This window comes from Lethenteron reissneri, chromosome 26, assembly GCF_015708825.2.
Source record: "Lethenteron reissneri isolate LAM-NWPU_2019-01 chromosome 26, ASM1570882v1, whole genome shotgun sequence".
Lineage (NCBI taxonomy): Eukaryota > Metazoa > Chordata > Hyperoartia > Petromyzontiformes > Petromyzontidae > Lethenteron > Lethenteron reissneri.
In genome coordinates this window covers 8,665,354-8,684,440 of record NC_083804.1, presented here as the reverse complement: position 1 = coordinate 8,684,440, position 19,087 = coordinate 8,665,354, and the positions used below count along the sequence as shown (strand labels likewise).

The following is a 19,087-nucleotide window of genomic DNA, read 5'->3' as shown; positions in this document are numbered from 1 at the left end:
TCTGTGCTGCAGCAATCGAGGTCCCGTGTCAAATCCCCACTTCAATCCTTGCCCGATGGAAAAATCACTCTTTCTCTGCCGTTTGCCACCTTTTTCCGGAATTCCTTTACCTCTGGAAATTAATACTGTTGAGATAATTCCCCTGGTCAGTTTGCAGTTCATTTTGTTTAAAAGCAGGTGAGAACCCACGGAGACCAGGATAGTATAATTGTGACCTGGGGCATTTGGTCTGCCATTAGGGAGCAATCATTGCTATGGATAATTCCAATTGAGTAATTAGTGGGAAATATTAGAATTTGGAAAATTCGATCCCTAACGCTGGCAAAACAATGGCCTACTCTTGCAAATGACGTCAGGAGGTCTTTAGCGTCCGCTGTGAGGTAGACGGCGTGAATTATTACGGGTGCTACACCTGCAAATATGACCAGGGCGGCCACCGGATTCGAATAGTGAACCTCTGCTACAAGTGGCGAACGCACAGACGCTGGGCCGTGTCAAAGCCAAGATCTCCCTCTCCCCTTGTGTCCATGACTGACGGTGTCTATGACTGACGATGTAAATAATACAGGTGGGAACAACAGTTCCACACTGCCCACCAGGGATTATTTGTCTGTCTGTCGTGCATAGCCACGCCCTCCATTTGTATTTCATAGAGCGCTTCGGGCGGGATCAGCACCACGTGACGCGCCGCCCCACGCAGCTTGCGCCGCGTGACACGGATCGCACGAATGCGCTGTCCAACCAAGTTCCTACCTGCCCACTCCGAAGGAACGTGTTGAAATGTTGCATTGATTAAAGTCCTCTATTATGCTCACAGTAGATGCACTGAATCTATAGGCGGGTCCAGTGCAAATTGCATGCAAATGTCACCTTTAGGCTAACCTAACGATGCAGACAGAATAAACAACCCAGAACGAAGGAGACAGACAATGAAATGGAGACAATGCAAACAGGACAAACGTGAATAAATACTGGAGCCTGAAAATGGTTATTTGGAATTACAAACGGTTCTCTATTAGGCACAATGCATCTTTGATTTCAATAAATTCTCACACTCATGATGAAACAAGTCATGCACGCAAGAATACATTTTGTTCCTAATCATATATAGCAGAGGCCGGATAGAAGCATACCCGTTAGGAGCAAGGCCAGCTGTGATGACATCCACAGCCATGTGCTTGTAGCAGAAGTTGCCCAGTGTAATCTAAGCATGTGGTTGCTAATATGACAGCTGTGCTTAAATCCAGCTTCTACTGTATGCTAGCAGAAACCTGCCCGAGAGAGCACCCACAGTGGAGATGGAGCGATGAAATCAGCTTGCATGTAGGGAGCTCGGTGGATTGTTGTATCGACGATGAGACCACGAGAGACCCTATCTCAGCCTTCCCCTCGCCACCCCTGCACTGACCAGCGCGGTAAAGTACGGTCAAACAGCTGCTACAACCGACACTGCAAGAGACGGCTTTTGTCCAGTCGTAGACGGACAAAGGGCTGTGGATTATCATCATTAAAGTGACAAGATGTTCACTACCTTGCCTAGCATACAGTAGGTCGTGGCTTCGATCCAAACCCTGACGCTGGTATATTTGGAGTTTGCATGTTCTCCCCATGATCGCGTAGATTTTTCTCCGGTTCCTTCAGTTTTCCCTCCACATGTAGAAACATGTATTTAGAGTCTTGATTTGAAGCTTTCGTGACCGCAGGAATCCATACTCTTTGGTTCTTTCGGTTAAGTCACGTAAGTAGAAAAATAATAGATCACGACGTTTCGATCGCAACACAAGCAATCGTCATCAGGTAGGACAACCACGGAAAGAAAAACTGTTTTTCTACCTACGTGACTTTACCGAAAGAACCAAAGAGTATGTGTTTAGAGTATTTCGCTGCTGCTATACATTTGCACATCTGCCACTTCATTGAGCTATAATTTGTGGCCAGGTCACTTCTGAAAAAAAGCTATATATAACTCAGCGGGCCTTTACCTAGTAAAAAAAAAAAGAATGTTTATTATTGTAGTTTACCATCGAGCCAAAGGGTCTGGTAGCGTGCGTGTGTGTTCCCCCAGGGACGTACCTTCATCACAAGGCGATAGGCAAAGTAGAAGAGGGCAACGACGCGGCCCCAGTTGAAGGTTCCGTCGGCAAAGATCTGTATGGCGACCCTCATGAAGAGCTCCCGCGGAGACTCGATGGGCATATTGCGGATCATCCTGCGTGAGAAAAACACAACGGCGGTGACAGACAAACGGGTTACCGTCGTGCACCTCCGATATAGCGCAGTTGGCTACGTATGGTGCAAAAGTTCAACGTACGTACAAAGAGTATCACCGGCGGAATTTGTTTAAATAGGCCGTACTCTGCTGGTGAAGCCACGAAAGTCGAAACTCAGTGGCAGGGGGTTTTTTCTGCAAAAACAAATGCTGCTGGAAGACATGGGCCTGGAAGGTGTTTCGAACGATGCACCTAAATGTTACTTATTCCTTATGTGGTGTAAGTACATTTTTGGTGGTAGCAATTAAGATACAAAATTTGGTGCATCGTCTTCAAATTACTGGCACGTTGAAATTGTTGTACACGATGTGGAATTTTTATTTTAATGTTGGGTGATGCAGCATCTCAGGACAGAAATTTGGCCAGATCATGACGTGGCTTCAATCAAAAAAATATAACTACGAATCGTAATATTGGCTGCGAAAACCTAAGCGTTAATTTAATAAATTAATCGGTGTATCGCTTCACCCCTCTACTTACAAAGTAAACACTCTACAAATATATACTTTAAAATCACTGCCCTAAACTATGCTAAGGGCTTTTTCAACGCAACACAATGTTTGCCAAGCAAAACACATTTGGACTGCACTTCTTACTTTAAAGTTATGACTGATTAAAGGAAGACAACTCCCAAAAGCCAAGCAGCTCTTATTCTGTAGCTGCATCCCCCGAGGCTGTGTCATCTCAGAATGTCCCACAAAGGAAGTTAAGCGACTCTTAGGAGTGCTGTCAAAACTGCGGCGCGACTGCATTTCATAGAACACGATCATAAGTGGTGCATTGTGGGACCCGGCACGATGACAACAACAAGATACGCAGTGCATTGTGGGAGTTGGCAAGATAGCATTCATGTTGGCAACCACATTGAGCCAATCAGGCCAATTAAGCTCAGTGTGCGCACATGTAATTGAAAGAAAAGATCGCCATATTTGTATGACGGAACCCATTGGTTTAGTATGACACGGAATAAGTTTGTATGTATGTTGAACATGCTTTGCACCGTACAGAGCCAACCCTGCTAATCGGATGTGTGAATATCTCTGGGGTACATTGCATCTGCACATCTGTAAAAAAAACTGCTTCATAGGCTCATCGGATTCCTCCAGGATAAATAAAGATTTCTGATTCTGATTTCGATCCGAGTCTAGCATTCAATTTAAACCATGCCATCTGGGAAATAGTGTAAAATGGTTGGGCCAATATCCGATTCACTATGGCACTACGGGACTTTGCCAATGCACCTCATTCATGCCAGGCCGGACTGAAGGAATACACAACACTACTTGGTTTATAATTAGAGGATGACAATTAAGCTTCTGCAACTGCCTAGGATTTAAGCTGCTTCGACAGCAAAAGAAGAAAAAATGGTGTTCTGGAGATGCCACTGCCGCCGAATGTGAACAATGTCTTAATTGTAGTGCTACGGTCAGCTTATTTCTTCAAGGACTAAAACTCCCCGTGCATTGGCGTATTTTGCAGTTAATCCGACACTGATAAGCACGTGCGTACGCATGTTGAACTTCTTTCGCACCGTACGTAGCCAACCGTGCTAATTACCGCGGGCGGGGGGGAGACTTCACATGAACGGGAGGGAGAAATGAAGGTGCGGGGGAGGAGGAGGGAAACAAAGGCTGATCAATGAGCGTGAGCGCGTGCGTGGGAGCCAGAGCGGGCCGCCAATGGCTTCGCAAAACATTGAGCTCACCCACTTCTAGCTAACAAATGAGCACAGCTTCTGTGCGGTTCGCTCCAGAGCACTGTACGCGTTTTATAATGTACCCTCCTCTCACCAAGTGGCCCGAATGGGATTTTGTTGTTTTGCGTGCGACAACAGCCACGGTGTGTCTGGAGGAAACCAGCGCACACGTGCGATGATCACAGCACTCTAACACGTCACAACAGAGATACGAACCCCCAACTTGCTGTACCACATCGTGACAGTCACTCTGTAGTGGTGCGTCACGTCGTCGTCGTCAATCCATATCTGCGTGGACCCACAAGGCCGAACCTGTGCGGCATATCGCAAGGAATTACACTTGAAGAATCCCCGCTCAAAGTACTCTAATCTCCGTAGGGAATAATTCTAGTCCGTGCAGCTTTAGCTCTACATCGACTACATTCAGCTCTCTCGTGTGTTTTCGGGTCGGATCACGTGGCGTTTGGCACGACGTCCGACGTTTCGCTCCACGTGATGGGAGCTACTCCAGGCACCGAACAGCGCGTGAAGCGATACGTTGGGTGTCAGAGCGGACAACGTGGGGTTACAGCATGCGGTACAAGCCGAAAGCACACCGGTGCTCAACTAACGTTGAGCAGGGGTTCAACTATATTGAGCACTCTCCTGAAGTTGGCACTTAAAAATTAGACACTCTTTGTTGGTCGGTTGTAGTGGAACAATAAATAGCGCAAGCTCGTAGCCCGGCCTTGTGTGGACTGTACTATACAAATATTCTTTGAAACATGCATACGTTTGCCAGGACCCACCCCCCTTCCTTTGTAGATGAAATGCAAATCTTCAAGGGTTCATCTTGCTTTCAGAATAACATTATTCTTGATGTTGTTCGCGAGGGTATATTGTGATTTCAATTACGGCTCACAATCACAAAAAATCGATCGAATCATCGACAAGACTGGCAATCATATCAAGCAGCTGGAGTAACTCTCCTCTGCAGTCGTGCATTGTACGGCAGTGTTATCAACAATTGAGGCGCATACTCTAAAAACGTTGATAACCCCGCACATATATATTGTAAAGATACCCCACCACGTTAGCCTCATTGTAACATAAATACAATCGGACTCTTTGATTGCAGAATAACCCTACAGGTGGCTGCACTATGAACGGCACACATTCACTCGCGACATCCACTCAAATCCGCAAACCTCGAGCGAAGGAAGCCCATTGTCGAATCGTATCGCTTTGATGTTGCCGTTTTTGTTCTGTTCCGATGCACCACAGATCTCCCTTGCAAACTCAGGCTGGGTAACTGGCTAAATGTGACTTTGCGTGTAACAAATACAACATCGATCGATTGGTTTTACGAACGTTAAACTTTAGTCGGTTAAACTGTGCAGATGTAAGCGGGAGAAGTCGTCAAAAGGTACGTGGCATCGCAAAGACCCAATGAGTGAGCACATGCACAGCGCCCGGTCAATCCACTGCCGGAAAAGGGTGTCCCCTTTCCCATGACGTTTAACCCTTCGGGGTTATTTGACCATACTTCAACGTGCTGGTCCGTACAGGCTAATCAAGGCTGGGAGCACAGAAGTACAGTAGAACAAAATTATTTCTTGCACTATGCTCTGCAACGAGTACAGAGTCATATTCCAAAAGCATTGCAGACCCGCTAGTTACGTCCTCCCTATGTACCTGAAAGTCACTTAAAAGGGACTTTTCTCACTAACGAAGCTTTAAATTCACATCGTACAGCCAGGGACACCTGACGTGGACGTGCAGACATCTCTACAAGGTCGGTGCCTTTTGGTTATTTTGGGCTTCGTCTCACTTTAAACGAGCGTTCTTACTCGTCGGCCGCGATCGTCAGCCCAAGGGAAATAGCAAAAGGAAGAAACGGGAGTGGGAAGGAAGTGTGAGTAGCGGAGGAGACCTCACCTGCGGGTGAGCAGCAGAGTCTTTAGGGGTGAGCGGCAGCGTGAGGAGACAGACACAATCCGGCGTGAGTGAGGCGAGGAGTTTTCACTCACGCGCAAAAAGCCAGGAAATTTCAGCATTCACAACGCGACAAAGACGTGTTCCTGTACGGCAGGGGTGGGGAACCCTCTTACATTCATTTCACACGGCCTGCAACAACTTCCATTCATACAATGGTGCGGCCACATAAGGCGGTTCGATCCCGACTGTAAGGCCTGTCTATTTGGAATTGTGTATGTTCTCTCCGTGGTCGTGTGGATTGAGAAACACGCATTTAGAGTACTTGCCCATAATACAATTTCACGTCATGAGTAGCTTCGTTGAGCTATCATTTGTGGCCAGGTCGCTTCTGAAAGAGAGCTGTATAGGGGCCATCCATTTAGTAGGTACGCAAAAATCTGTCAAAACTTGACCCCTCCCTGTACACACACGAACTTTTTACACCCCCCCCCACCCACCACCTGCGTACGTGCGTGCGATTGACGCACCCCCGCCCCCACCGAATCCTATAAAACGGTCGATATCTAATCCACGCAGAAACGATCAATGATTAATCATATTAACGTGTTTAAGCAAACAGATAGTCCACCGCCGGCTGCATTGTTATTATCGAGGCTTCACCCCCCCCCCCCCGTTTGCTATGACAATGCATGCCTGTATCAAAATCGCCATCAATTAATCAATTAATTCACTACTTTAAAGCAATTTACATTTTTTATGGGCGCCTTATTACTAATATATATTTGTGTAGGTAAAACACGCCGCGGTCCCTAAGCTCTCGAATCGCCTCGAACAACCGTGTGAACGAGTTACGGAAGGAATCAATTAATTGAAGTCAGCGTTGATGTTGGAGCAGGCACCGCATCATTGACGCACTTCTCGACCGTGAGTTAAAGGACGTTGCTAATAAAACCGTTGTTTAAAAAAAAAACTTTTTAAAGGAGTTTATCTGGCAACAAACAGGTGTTAAGATTGATTGAAGCTTTCGTGGCTGCAGGAATTACTCTTTAGTTCTTTCGGTAAAAGTCGCGTAGAAAGAAAAAATATCCCCCCCTTGTCTCTCATTGACATGCTAATTTCTCTGTCCCCCCCCTCACTCTCCCCCATGCTGCCGATCTCTCCTGCTACTGCAGCCCCTTCTCCCCCCCTCCCTCCCCCTCTGGGATCTATATAATACCTCGTCACAGAGGCGTTGTTTCTGTCTGTGTGTGTCTCTGTCTCTCTCTGCGTGTGTCTCTCTCTGCGTATGTGTCTCTCTCTGTGTCTATCTCTGTCTCTCTCTCTCTCTGTGTGTCTCTCTGCGTGTCTCTGCGTGTCTCTCTCTGTCTCTCTCTGTGTCTCTCTCTGTCTCTCTCTGTGTCTCTCTCTGTGTCTCTCTCTATGTGTCTCTCTCTCTCTCTGTGTCTCTCTCTCTCTCTGTGTCTCTATCTCAATCTGTGGGTCTCTCTCTCTCTCTGTCTTTCTCTGTGTATCTCTCTCTGTGGGTCTCTCTGTGTCTCTCTCTGTGTATGTCTCTCTCTCCCTGTGTCTCTCTCTCTCTGTGTCTCTCTCCGAGCTTACATTAACATACAGTTCCCACCTGACGGTTGCTTGTGTTGCGATCCAAACGTCGTGATCTATTTTTTTTCTACGTGATTTCACCAAAAGAACCAAAGAGTAGGTATTAAGATGTTAAAACACCAAACTGAAACCTTTTATAAGGAATCATGCCTGCAATAACCACAATACCTGTGGTCGGAATGCAAACAAAAAAGCGTACTCTGATAATATATGCATTGTCTTTGAAACTGATTGGTCCACACCAGCGATAGCTTTCTTTAAAAAATAGTCTCAAAACGGTGTTAGACCAGAGGACGCCAAAATGCTAACAGCCCAAAGGCAATGCACTATCAGAATAATGAGAGCTCGGGGTGAGCATCTACATCATGGGACCTCCTTCCCCATGAGGTAGACACTTTATAAAACGAGTAACAATTGTTGCAATTACAGCCCCGTTTCAAACCACTGCTGCACAAAGACCTCCCCGCTGTGCCGTCCACGTGGGGCCGTCTGACCAGACCTCACCACGCTGGTCAGTGCGGGTTAGTTTGTATCTTTTCAAAGATTGCAAAGATTTATGGTTTATTTTTGACCTCGTGAAAGTCAGTCATGAGAAACGAATTTGCGAACAATTGTGGGTGAAGATAAGCTTTAAAAAAAACACACACATACACACCACAGAACTTACAACACAAGTTCTTCACAAAGCAGAAGAGGGAGCTTTGAAATGCGGCCAGCAAATGGCTATGCGCGATGTGTGTGCGCGCTGTGTGTGTTCCTTGGCATGAGTCACGGCTGAGGTCCCGGATTGCCCCTGGGGAGGATTTCATGCCAAAACACTGAGTCGACACCAACGGTGAGCCTGGGTTCAAATCCAGGTTCAGCCACCTGTGACTAAACAGGGCTCTCTCAAGCGTAGAGAGTTTTTGATGGTGTCAGTCCCAATCTTGATTTGAAGCTTTCAGTAACTGCCGGAATCCATACGCTTAGTCACCTGATGACGATTGCTTGTGTTGCGATCGAAACGTCGTGATCTATTATTTTTCTATCTACGTGACTTTACCGAAAGAACCAAAGAGTACGGTGTCAGTCCCAGTATATTGATTACTGCATAAAAAAAACATCGTATTACCTTTGGTTTGCCACCTTATTAGTGGGGTGCAATGGTGAGTTAATGAATATCGATGCGTTAAGCAATCACTTGTGTCAGAATAAATGTTTCTAAATTCATATATGTTGCATGCAATGGGGTTCAAGAGGCTCCCGCTCTGGTCATTGGAGGCTGCTACGTTCCCCCCCTCCAGCAAATTCTTGAGTCTCGTCACGACAAATAATCAAATCGCCAAGGCCGGCGGTGGGGGTGGGGGGGAAGGATGCCCTGTCACACCTTAACTCAATGCATCATATTCATAGTTAAATGTTGCTTTAATTTAATGCGACCAACACTCTTGTCAGGGAGTATACAAGGTGTGTGCAAAGTGTGGATAACAGATCTATTGAAGTGATAAATGGACATTCGAAAATTAGTTGTGATATCGGCATCCACGGGACCCTCCTCTGAAAAGGTGATCCACTGCTCACTCGACGAGTTCCTAATGGAAAAGTTATTTACCACTTCAAATGAGGCCATCAGAGGGGCCTCACTCCACCGTGGGCATCATCGGGGTTATTTGACCATGCTTCATCATGATGGTCAGGGTGGGTTGGAGGTGGGTCGGTAAGTACAGTACAACAATAGATTTTGCCGCAATGCACCTTGCGGACAATATAGCCCAACAGCTGCCTAGAATACCTCATTTGTGCACAGTGGCTGAACATGCAAACACCAAAGTGGGTGTCCTGAGGTCAGGGCGCCGTGGTGGCGAGATGTTAACTACCTAGCCTGGGAAACAAGAGGTCATGAGTTTGATCCCGACCCCGACGCCTGTATATATGGAGTTTGCATGTCTCTCTCCCCGTGGTGGCGTGGATTCTTCTTGCAGATCCTCCAGGTTTTCCCTCTGCATTTAGAAACATGGATTTGGAGTACTTGGCTGCCATAAATTTCCACGTGATAAGCCACTTCGTTGAGCTATCATTTGTGGCCAGGTTGCTTCTGAAAAATAGCTAGAAAGCTCAGTGGGCCTTATCTGGTAGAATAAAAATAGTTGAATGTTTTAATAGTTTTTTGTATGTTTAGTTCATTGGGTTAAATAAATTCAGCAACAACAAAAATAGAGAGATGAGTCACGCGTGTTCCTACACAGCAGCAGCAGCAGCTCAGTTTCATCAACACGGCATCGCGGGGTTTGTTTCAGCCGCTTTATTATTATTTTGTTTTGTAACTGCAAGCGGTAATATTTTCCACCTCGGTGGCTCATGCGCACACGTGTACGAATGTGCGGGTGCAAGTCGGGAGTGGTAGCGTAACAAGTGGCACACTGCGCTACGAACCCCGAGACAGGAGTTAAATTTCCGCTCGCAGCCAACTTCGGTGATGAATATCTACATTGGTCCGGAGGCCTCCCTTAGGTTGACTCCGCGTTAAAGGAGTACCTTGTTCAATGTGTAAACATCACAACTCTAGAGGCAAAGGCGCCCGTGTGTGGAGCTGGCGACTCACCCCACTTCTGTGCCGTGCCGGCCTTCATCGATGGTCGCTAACAGCATTTGTCCCAAGAGTGTTCAATCTTTGTCTTGTGTGATTAAGACGTGAGTGGATCGGTAGTGTCGTGGTTAGGGCACTGCACTACAAACCTAGCAACACGAGTTTGATCCCCGACCATGGCTAACACCAGTGGAGGTTACCTGAACCGATTCCGCGCCTCGCCTAGGAAGACCCAGCCTTAACGGAGTACCTTGCGTGGCATGTAACCATTAGTGCTGGTGAGACAAAGTCGGCCCATTGCAGTTCTGGCCGCCACACTACTCCATGGTGTGTTGTGCCAGCCATCAATAATGCGTTTGCAAACAGCAACACTTGCCCAGACAGCTTGTATAACTATCGGGAGATCTTTGTCTTTGTACACAGCTATTCCATTACACGGCACAGCACCTGGTCAAACCGGTTCTGGTCCTATCGAAACGCATGCTCCCCCCCCTCCAGCTCGGAGAGATGCCTCCGGCATCCACAAACCAGTGCCAGACACAATCTCCTGCTCTCTGCCTTCCAAAACCCCTCCTTAGCCTCCCCTTGAATGCACTTCGAAAAGTTCCCCCCCCCCCTCCACAATTATATTCAAATGAGGCTGGTTACGCAGGAGGTAGTGCCTCGTGCTGTAAAACCAGCAAGCCGAGTTTTATTGACGAACGGGCCTCGGCAAATATCAGCGGCGAGTGATAATCTGACGCAGTTATGGGCCTATCCTCCCTTCACCAAGCTGGACTGACCACAGGATGTTGAAGTTTGGTCCGACAAGCCTCCCATAACCAACACGGCGTGGCGAGGCCTTCATCCAGCAGTAGATTGATTAAGGGCTGAACAGCAATTGTGCTAACGGAGCTCTGTTGTTACGACACAAATACATCTCATTTCCCAAGCAACGCAGCTAGCAGTGTACCACCATGTGTTACGAGAATGGCCCCGGGAGATGACGTCACAGAAAGGCAGGCAGCGTCGCATTCATTCGTCGATGAAAATCGATCCTAACGCTCAGGATGTGTGCATTCGATCACGCTCAGAATTCATATTTCTTTTGTGTATGTTGCATGTACTGGGTTCACACCAAGGATCTACCAATGCTACATTCACCAGAATGTTTAACAATTGACTCTTTAATTCATACTTAAAATCATGACACTTAATTGTTACATTCCGAGTCCCTTAATGAGGGGGCATACAATTACTATGCCACGAAGCATGAAATAAGTGAAACTCCAAATGTAAGTTTAATGGGGGGGGGGGGGAGGGGGTTCTGAAGCCAAACCTACAATAAGTGATGGTCATGCTGAGACTACCAATTCACTCCACTTCAGAACCCGGTGTGTATCTGTGGGCGGCTGAAACCCGGATTCGGATCCAATATCTCACTCATCAGTCACTCGCTGTCAATGCGCCTGACACGGTATTAACCCACAGAGCTACCTGGCCACCTCGCTCGGCACGGCTTCCTGGACGCACGGACATCTGGGCACCGTGCCCGTGGGCCCATTTCCTCCTCTTGCCACAAAACCAGACCGCAGTCCTGGCACCCATTCACCCACCAGCATCCTCCGTGGTGTTTCCATGGAAGGGTCACGTCAGGGAAGACCCAAGCGATTTGGTATTTTAGAAAATGTGAGCGAGTGTGTGTGTGTCTTACCGAGTGGAGTGGTGGCTTAGTGGTTAGCATAACGGTGCTATGGACAAACCGCATGCTAACCACGATTCGTGGCCATAACTTATATCTGTGGCGAATATCTGAACCAGTCCGGGGCCTCCCCCCTTGGTAGACTGAACTTCAAATCAGTACTTGGTATGGTGTGTAAACACCGGCACTTGGGAGATAAAGGTGGTCGGATGGAGTGCTTGTCACACCACCCTCTCGTGCCCCGTGCCATCCTTCACATGTGCTCACTAATAACACGATCTGCAGCAGTCTGTCAAGAGATTCGAGGATATACGCATTTTTGCCTGACCTCCATGTGTACGCATGTGTGTGTGCGCGATCATTTTCATTGTGTCTGAGTGTTGCATTGCACGGACATGTGTGCGTTACATGGTGTGCGCGCCAGCATGAACGTCGCACGCATGCGTGCCGAGCGCGCTTGTACAAGCGTGCGAGCGAGCGCTTGTGAGTGAGCGAGCAAGCGTGTGCATCGAAGCGTGCGTGTGTGCGGGGACACTGACTCCTGCAGTTTCTGGTCTCGGTCGAGCTCGTCTCCGATGAGGCGCAGGCAGTTGGCCACCTCGATTACGCCCTTGTCCTCCTGCTCGGCGGGCGACCCCCCCAACTCCTCCAGCGTGGGTGCGGGCCCCACCGTCTCCGTCTCGCTCTCCGCGCGGTCCAAAATAAACCTGACAGAGACAAGCCAGGGTCAGCAAGAGATATATACAAGACAAAGGTATAGATCCCCCTATAGCCTTAAAACTGTCGGAGCAAGTGCCGTTAGCGAGCACCTATGAAGGTCGGCACGGCATAGCACCACACCCTGCCGCCTTTGTTTTCCCAGTGGCACTGTTTACACACCACACCACGTGTTCCTTTGAGGTTGCATCAACCTAGGGAAGGCCAAGAACCAGTTCCGATGGTTTTGGCCACAAATAGGAATCGAACTCAAGTCCCCGGTTTCGTAGTGCAGCACGCTAACCGCCCGCTACACTACCGCTCCCTGATATATATAGACACACACACGTCTTCGCAAAACAGCTGCAAGCGGTACTTATTTTATGCACCCCAGGGAGGCGTGATTTTATACATCGCAGGACAATGACGTAAGTCAATGGCTTGGAGAGGCATTTATCCAGCAGTGGAATGTTCATAGCTAATGATGACAAAGATTAGGAGGTTGATGGGCCGAAATTTACTCCAAAAACCAAGCCAGATAACATACACGACCAAAACTATGAACCAGATTTACAACACACAAGTGGTAACTTAATTAATTACAGCTTTTACACCTTGACGAAATGGCCAAAACACATCGCCTTGCCGATTTTCCCCATCGTCTGTGATGATGGAGACAGTAGTAGCACATTAGGAGTTTCAACCGATCAAAATATTTGTTTTTTCCACTGCCTCATGCCTGCCGATAAAGATGGGCACGTGGCTTCGAATCGATTCTCACACACGACACGTGTGTGCAAGTAAAGTGACCATTTATAATAAAATTGCGTCGGTCTTAATGAATATTGTTAATATCAACCCTGCAGCCAAAGAGGCTGCACATTCACTACAAGGTATATGGGCAAGGTGGTAGTTAAATGTGGGGCCTCTGATTTTTTTTTTACAACAACCATTTTTAAAGTTGACTCGATTATCCGAGTTGTGGTTGATCCGATTTGCGGATTAACTGCGTACCTGAGATTTTGACATTAATTAATAACTGATGGATTTTCCCTTAAGCCCAGGTTAATAACCTAAAAACAGTTATACTTTGTTATTCTTGGAAATGTTTCCACAAGTCACTGTGCTTAACCTGAACAAAGATGTGCTCAGGTTAATCGAAAATCCACATGATCGCCGCTACAGTACAGTCGTTGCATATCTTTACAACAGCAGGGGTGATTGATTGATTTTGATTGGCGTGGCTCTGCTGTCCACTTAATGCACGGGAGCAGGAAAGTATGATCACACGGCACAAGCTGCGATCGGTGATCGTTAGTATTTGTTCTGAATCGAAAGAGGAACTATCAAAATTATCAGTTGTGCTTCATTTTGAGTGACTTATCCGATCATTTATTTTGCGAGTTTCAATTTACTAAACTGTGCGATGGCAGAGGAAACGGAAGAGTGTTGTTTTAACTTTAAATCAGAAATTAAATTTTCTTAACCTAAACATAATTTCAACCTATATTTGTGGTTTTTGGCATCGAGATACACAGAAATTAAATTTTTTGGGATTATTTTATTTATCCCCGGCCGTCTTCCCCGTCATTTGTGCGGAAAATCGAGTCTACTGTATCAATTCAGGATGCCCCATGCTCGCTTAATTTGAAAATGCTTACACTTCACATTCAACCTCTCGTTACATCACCTCCACACGGATGGCCACACTCAATAATTGATTTAATAATAGACAATTTACATCCTCTGAAGCTGCCAATTCCCAACACAAAAAATCCAACTGCCTTGGATTATGAGATGTTACGGGTCATCAAGTTTTTCTGGGACACTCCTTCCCCACATCTCAGGCAGCTGTGTACCCTGGCAGTCAGCATTCTTGCCTCTGAGTCAATATGCCCATGCATAAACGGCCGACCGATGGCCTGATCCCAACCAAAGCTAAACACGTAATTGCAGTTCGAGGTTATTACGCCCGCCGTTAAACCCGGGGAGAAGCTACGGACGACATGACACTGCAACCCAAACAAGCGTGATGCAATTGCTCAAATCAGCATGTAAGTAAACCGCCAGGTGTTAATAAGTGTCTATACACAGCTGTATTCACTCAGAAAACCGACGTAAAAAGGTAAGGCATTGGCAATGAACTTTCACACAGTTCAAGGACACTTCTTTCACAATGGGACATGCTGTCAGAGCGCATCAAGTTGATGTTGTTCAGTAGATGTGAAAGACCATGGTCAATTAATTAAAAAAAAGTACGACATTGTCCCATTGTCATCAACAAGATTCTTGAAAAGAGCAAACATGAAGTGCACCGGCATTATGTCATAATGATTGTCCCGAATGTGGCAAAATCTACTTCACAAGTGGGTTATTCTCTCAGGGTTCCCTTTTGAAATGAATACGACAAAATCCCCTTTATTAATTGCAAGTTTTTTTTTTTGCAGCAGGCATGGCCTGGCATGGAGAGTGGGCAAACACTTTTATGGGACCAAATTAATAGCTCAGAGTCCACCGCCATCCACCATCTGCAAGTCGCAAAGCAATTTGCATTGGGCAAATACCAGAGCAGCAGCAACAGTTGGGTGTTTGGACAAGGCAAGGAGACAGGATGGGGATTGCAGGTCATTCAAGATTCATAGATCAACCAAGGCGGATAGATTACAGCTATGCTCATGGTAGCTAGACGGCGCCAAAGCCGTCAGCGAAGCGAGTAATTTATTACCGACGAGAGTTGGGTTGACGCTAAGTGGCGGCGGTAGGGTAACCGATGACAGTGACGTCAGCGATGGTGGGGTTAAGGGCTGTGGTGCAAGTGTCAATGCAGCATCACGCTTTTTGCTAATTTTATATATTCCTGCATTGATGTCTATCTGGAGTGCTTTTGAGTCATTTCCATTGTTTTTCAACGTACAGTATTATAATATCAATTACTTACGCAGGAATGCACACCGAGTCCTAGGACTTTCTTTCAGGATTATAGCAAACAAGACTTTAAACCTGTGTCGTACAGCTCAGGATGCATAAATTAGGGAAGGTATTGAAAACATAATATCACTGCTCGGTGAACTCAGCGTTTGGTTCAGGGCCACAGCTAACATCGGTGGCGAGCGATGTCTCAACTGGTCTTGCTGCCCCCTCCTCTCCTCACCAGCCCCCATGATCTACGCGGTATAGAAGACACCATCCTCCAGCAGGGCATCGACAAAAGGGGCTAAAAACGAGGGTCATTTATTTAAAGAATCGCTCCCAAGAAAGGCGAATTTCTCATGAACATGAAGCAACGTGGACCGAGTGGTTTGACGAGCGAGACAAGGAGTTCTGGGTGAGAACTTTGGAGATCGGCGATGATGATGACTGACCAAGTAGACTGCACTTCAAGGAGACCATGTACAGACATAACCCAGTTTCATCAAGGTCACTCCACGTATTGTTCTCTGGGTCAGACCACAGACTTTTACAACACCCCTAATATATCCTGAGTGGAGACAAGAAAATAATGAAATTGTAAAAAAATATATATATATAAACTCAATCCATCAGGTTTTGTCGACTACAAAGAGAAAGCCCTGCAGTAAAAGGGCTGAACAAACACTGAACGACACACGACGCAAATAATACTCAACTCAAAGATGGGAAAGAGCGAAAATAATGTAAATCACTACAGCACGCACCTTATTCTCACCATTCAGTTTATATTTAACCGATGATTCAAGACACTCCACCGCTTACTGCCGACAACATGCTCAAACGTGATGAAAGCGAGTGGGGATCTCGAAACAAATGGTCACAAGCGCATGCAGCCCTGCGAATCTGTAGTAGTGATTCAGGGTGCGGTTATAATGAAAAGAAGAACACTTAAAATCGGGTTTCCAGTTCATACGTTCATTTGAAGACGTGCCATTTTAGTTGACTAAAAGTTGACAGTAAAAATCGATCGAACAGATAACAATGGACATGTCCTTCTAGGATGAAAATGTGTGTGTCCTTTATGTTGGTCAAATAAATGCACAAATACTCGCGCGCACAATTTGATGCCTGCTTAGCGAGCGTAGTAATCGAATTGGAAATCGATACGTCGTTACTTGTCCAGCTTTAACATCCACTTTACAAGAGCGAAGAACCTTGGTCGTGTTCATGATGATGCAGCACACACTTCAATTGCAGGCTGTGTGGTAAATTGAACTGTCGGATGTGCAAACAGTCTCGGCAGCAAGCACAGACTCCTAGGCTCCCCGCTCAGCCACCTGTCTTTCTTTTGTTTCAGCCTTTTATCAATCCACTGCTGGATGAAGGCCATTCCATGCCGTATCAGTCATGGGACCTGTTTGACCATACTTCACCATGCTGACCTGGTCAGTATGGGTTGGTAAAGGCTGTGACCGAGCATCGGTTCAGATATCGCTTGCTACTGATATTATCCGTTGCCAGGAATCGAATACAAGCTTCGTACTACAGTGCACCACTGCTCTACCCAACATGTTTAAAAGTATACGTGTGCTCATTTTTGTTTAATTTACAATTAAAGCAAATAAAATGTAAATGGAGGTGCTACTATTGCTTTTAGGCTAAGGGAGCGAACAAAACTGTGCAAACGAGAGAAAGAAAATACAAACGAGATGATAAAAACAAGAAAAAAATGTGCGATTATTTTATTGTTGTGATTCATAGAATAGGAAAGGAATGTTAATGATATGTAGCTGCAGTTACTCAACAACCACGTAGAAAACTAAAGTATAAACTACATAAAAAACTAAAGTATACTTTAGTTTTTTATACTTTAGTTTTTTATGTAGTTTATACTTTAGTTTTCTACGTGGTTGTTGAGTAACTGCAGCTACATATCATTAACATTCCTTTCCTTTGTTACTGCTAATCCTTGCACCCCCCTTGGTTGCTGCTGATCCTGCATAATGCATGGGCATAATATGACTTTGACACCCCCCCGCCCAACGCCTACGCATTTTCCATGAATATGCTAAACTCCTCTTCACATGCACATTCTTTTTGTTAAGGCGCTCTTCAACCCCCAATGCAGCTTATATATAAGCTCCTAGTTTGGTAGTGTCTCATTCTTCACCTGAAGACGGCTGCTTGCGTTGTAGCCGAAACGTCGTGAGAATTGTTTTGTTATGTTTTATTTTTATTATTTTATTACTTCCCTTCTACGTGACTTTACCGAAAGAAACAAGAAGATTCATAGAATTGTTGGGGGGCTATGAATTGGTTACACGATTGATAGATGTTACCGTAACACATTTTTAAATAATGACAACGCACATGTTTCACAGATTACATTTTAAACCAAAATTGCAAGGCTGAATCTGCATTATGTTTAACTATTAGCGTAGTGCATTTTAAGGCACAACAGTGAGTCAGTTACGATTGCACTTTGTCTCTATGAGCTCCGGACAAAGGGCCCGTTGGCCTTAAACATTAGCTTATTTTATATTTTTAACTCCTTAAATATAATTAATTATTCAGAACAAGTGATACAAGTGTTGGGCTGACATTTCGTCAGCAGAGCTCAGTGCAGTAAAATTCATTATTGTACCGTACTATGCTACCATTGGCTATGCTCCCCACCTTCACCAATCCGCACAGCAGCATGGGGAAGTATGGTCAAATAACCCTCCACGACCCGTATGGCATGAGGAGGAACTCAAACAAATGAAAGTGGTATCCAACATATTATTTTGCGCTGAACATTCTAAGGCTATTGTATTAAGATATATAACATTAGTGAAACATTTTACTGCTATAAAGGATTAATTACTAAAAGAGTGTTTTCAGATCATGACAAAATACCTAAAAGTAACAATGAAATACAATGTGTCGTGTTCTATCGGCTTATGGGGCTTTTGGAACCAAAAGCCCCGAGTGATCAATTTACGGACACCCCACCGATTACTAATAACCCTCGTCTCATGCAATACATTTGTGTGTTGAACAATCGCGTAGGGTATCTGTAAATGGATTACCCTTCATTTTACCAGCACCACTTATTTAAGGAAGCAAACTCTGAAACGGTTTCAACCATCCGAGTCACATCGGCGGTGCACAATCCGAAGGTTATGCTGCGCGTAAAAGGAAATAGCAAAAAATTATGAAATAATTCGTGATGTTGTTTTGGTTAGAGTGCAGTCTTGCCTATGAGTCAGACCAGGCGGGCAACTGACACACTTGTGCAAACACAGGCTCTGAAAGGCATTCAAAGTTCACACACCTGGGCATCAATCACCGCAACGCATGTGCAAACCTAGCCACCCATTAAATACAGATAAGCTGTCCACTACGGCTGGAATATAACGTATACAGTAAGGTCACGGTATAATGACACATCGTGCAATATCGCATCTTAGGTACACGATACGTGCAAGTGGCGATTTTATTATATTCGTACATGTTGTGCCTCTGTGTCGCTTCGTATTGTTGTAAGTTTCTCACCCGCCCCTACTGGGCATCTGTGAAAAAGAAGCTTAAGGATAAAGATTCTGATTATTCCCAGCATGCACCTCTCCCCTCACTTTTCTTGCACAATGTTCAACTTTTTGATGCATTTTCTGTCGGTGTTATTTTTTTCAAGGCAGGTAATACGAACTGATTGTGCAGTAGCAGGAGGGATGGCAATGGCTTGGGGAGACCTGTGGACAGATCATGGC

At 45.7% G+C, this 19,087-nt stretch overlaps 1 protein-coding gene across 3 annotated transcripts in view; it reads right to left on the bottom strand.

The window, feature by feature from the left end:
- The window catches only part of BAX (BCL2 associated X, apoptosis regulator), a 42,931-nt gene that overhangs the window by 15,213 nt on the left and 8,631 nt on the right, over nt 1-19,087 (bottom strand). For all 3 annotated transcript variants that reach the window (XM_061560031.1, XM_061560030.1, XM_061560032.1), the window contains 2 exons: nt 12,269-12,436; nt 2,074-2,209 (listed from right to left, as the gene is read on the bottom strand). In XM_061560031.1, coding sequence (XP_061416015.1) covers nt 2,074-2,209; nt 12,269-12,436 — 304 coding nt within the window. The remainder of the gene's footprint in view (nt 1-2,073; nt 2,210-12,268; nt 12,437-19,087) is intronic.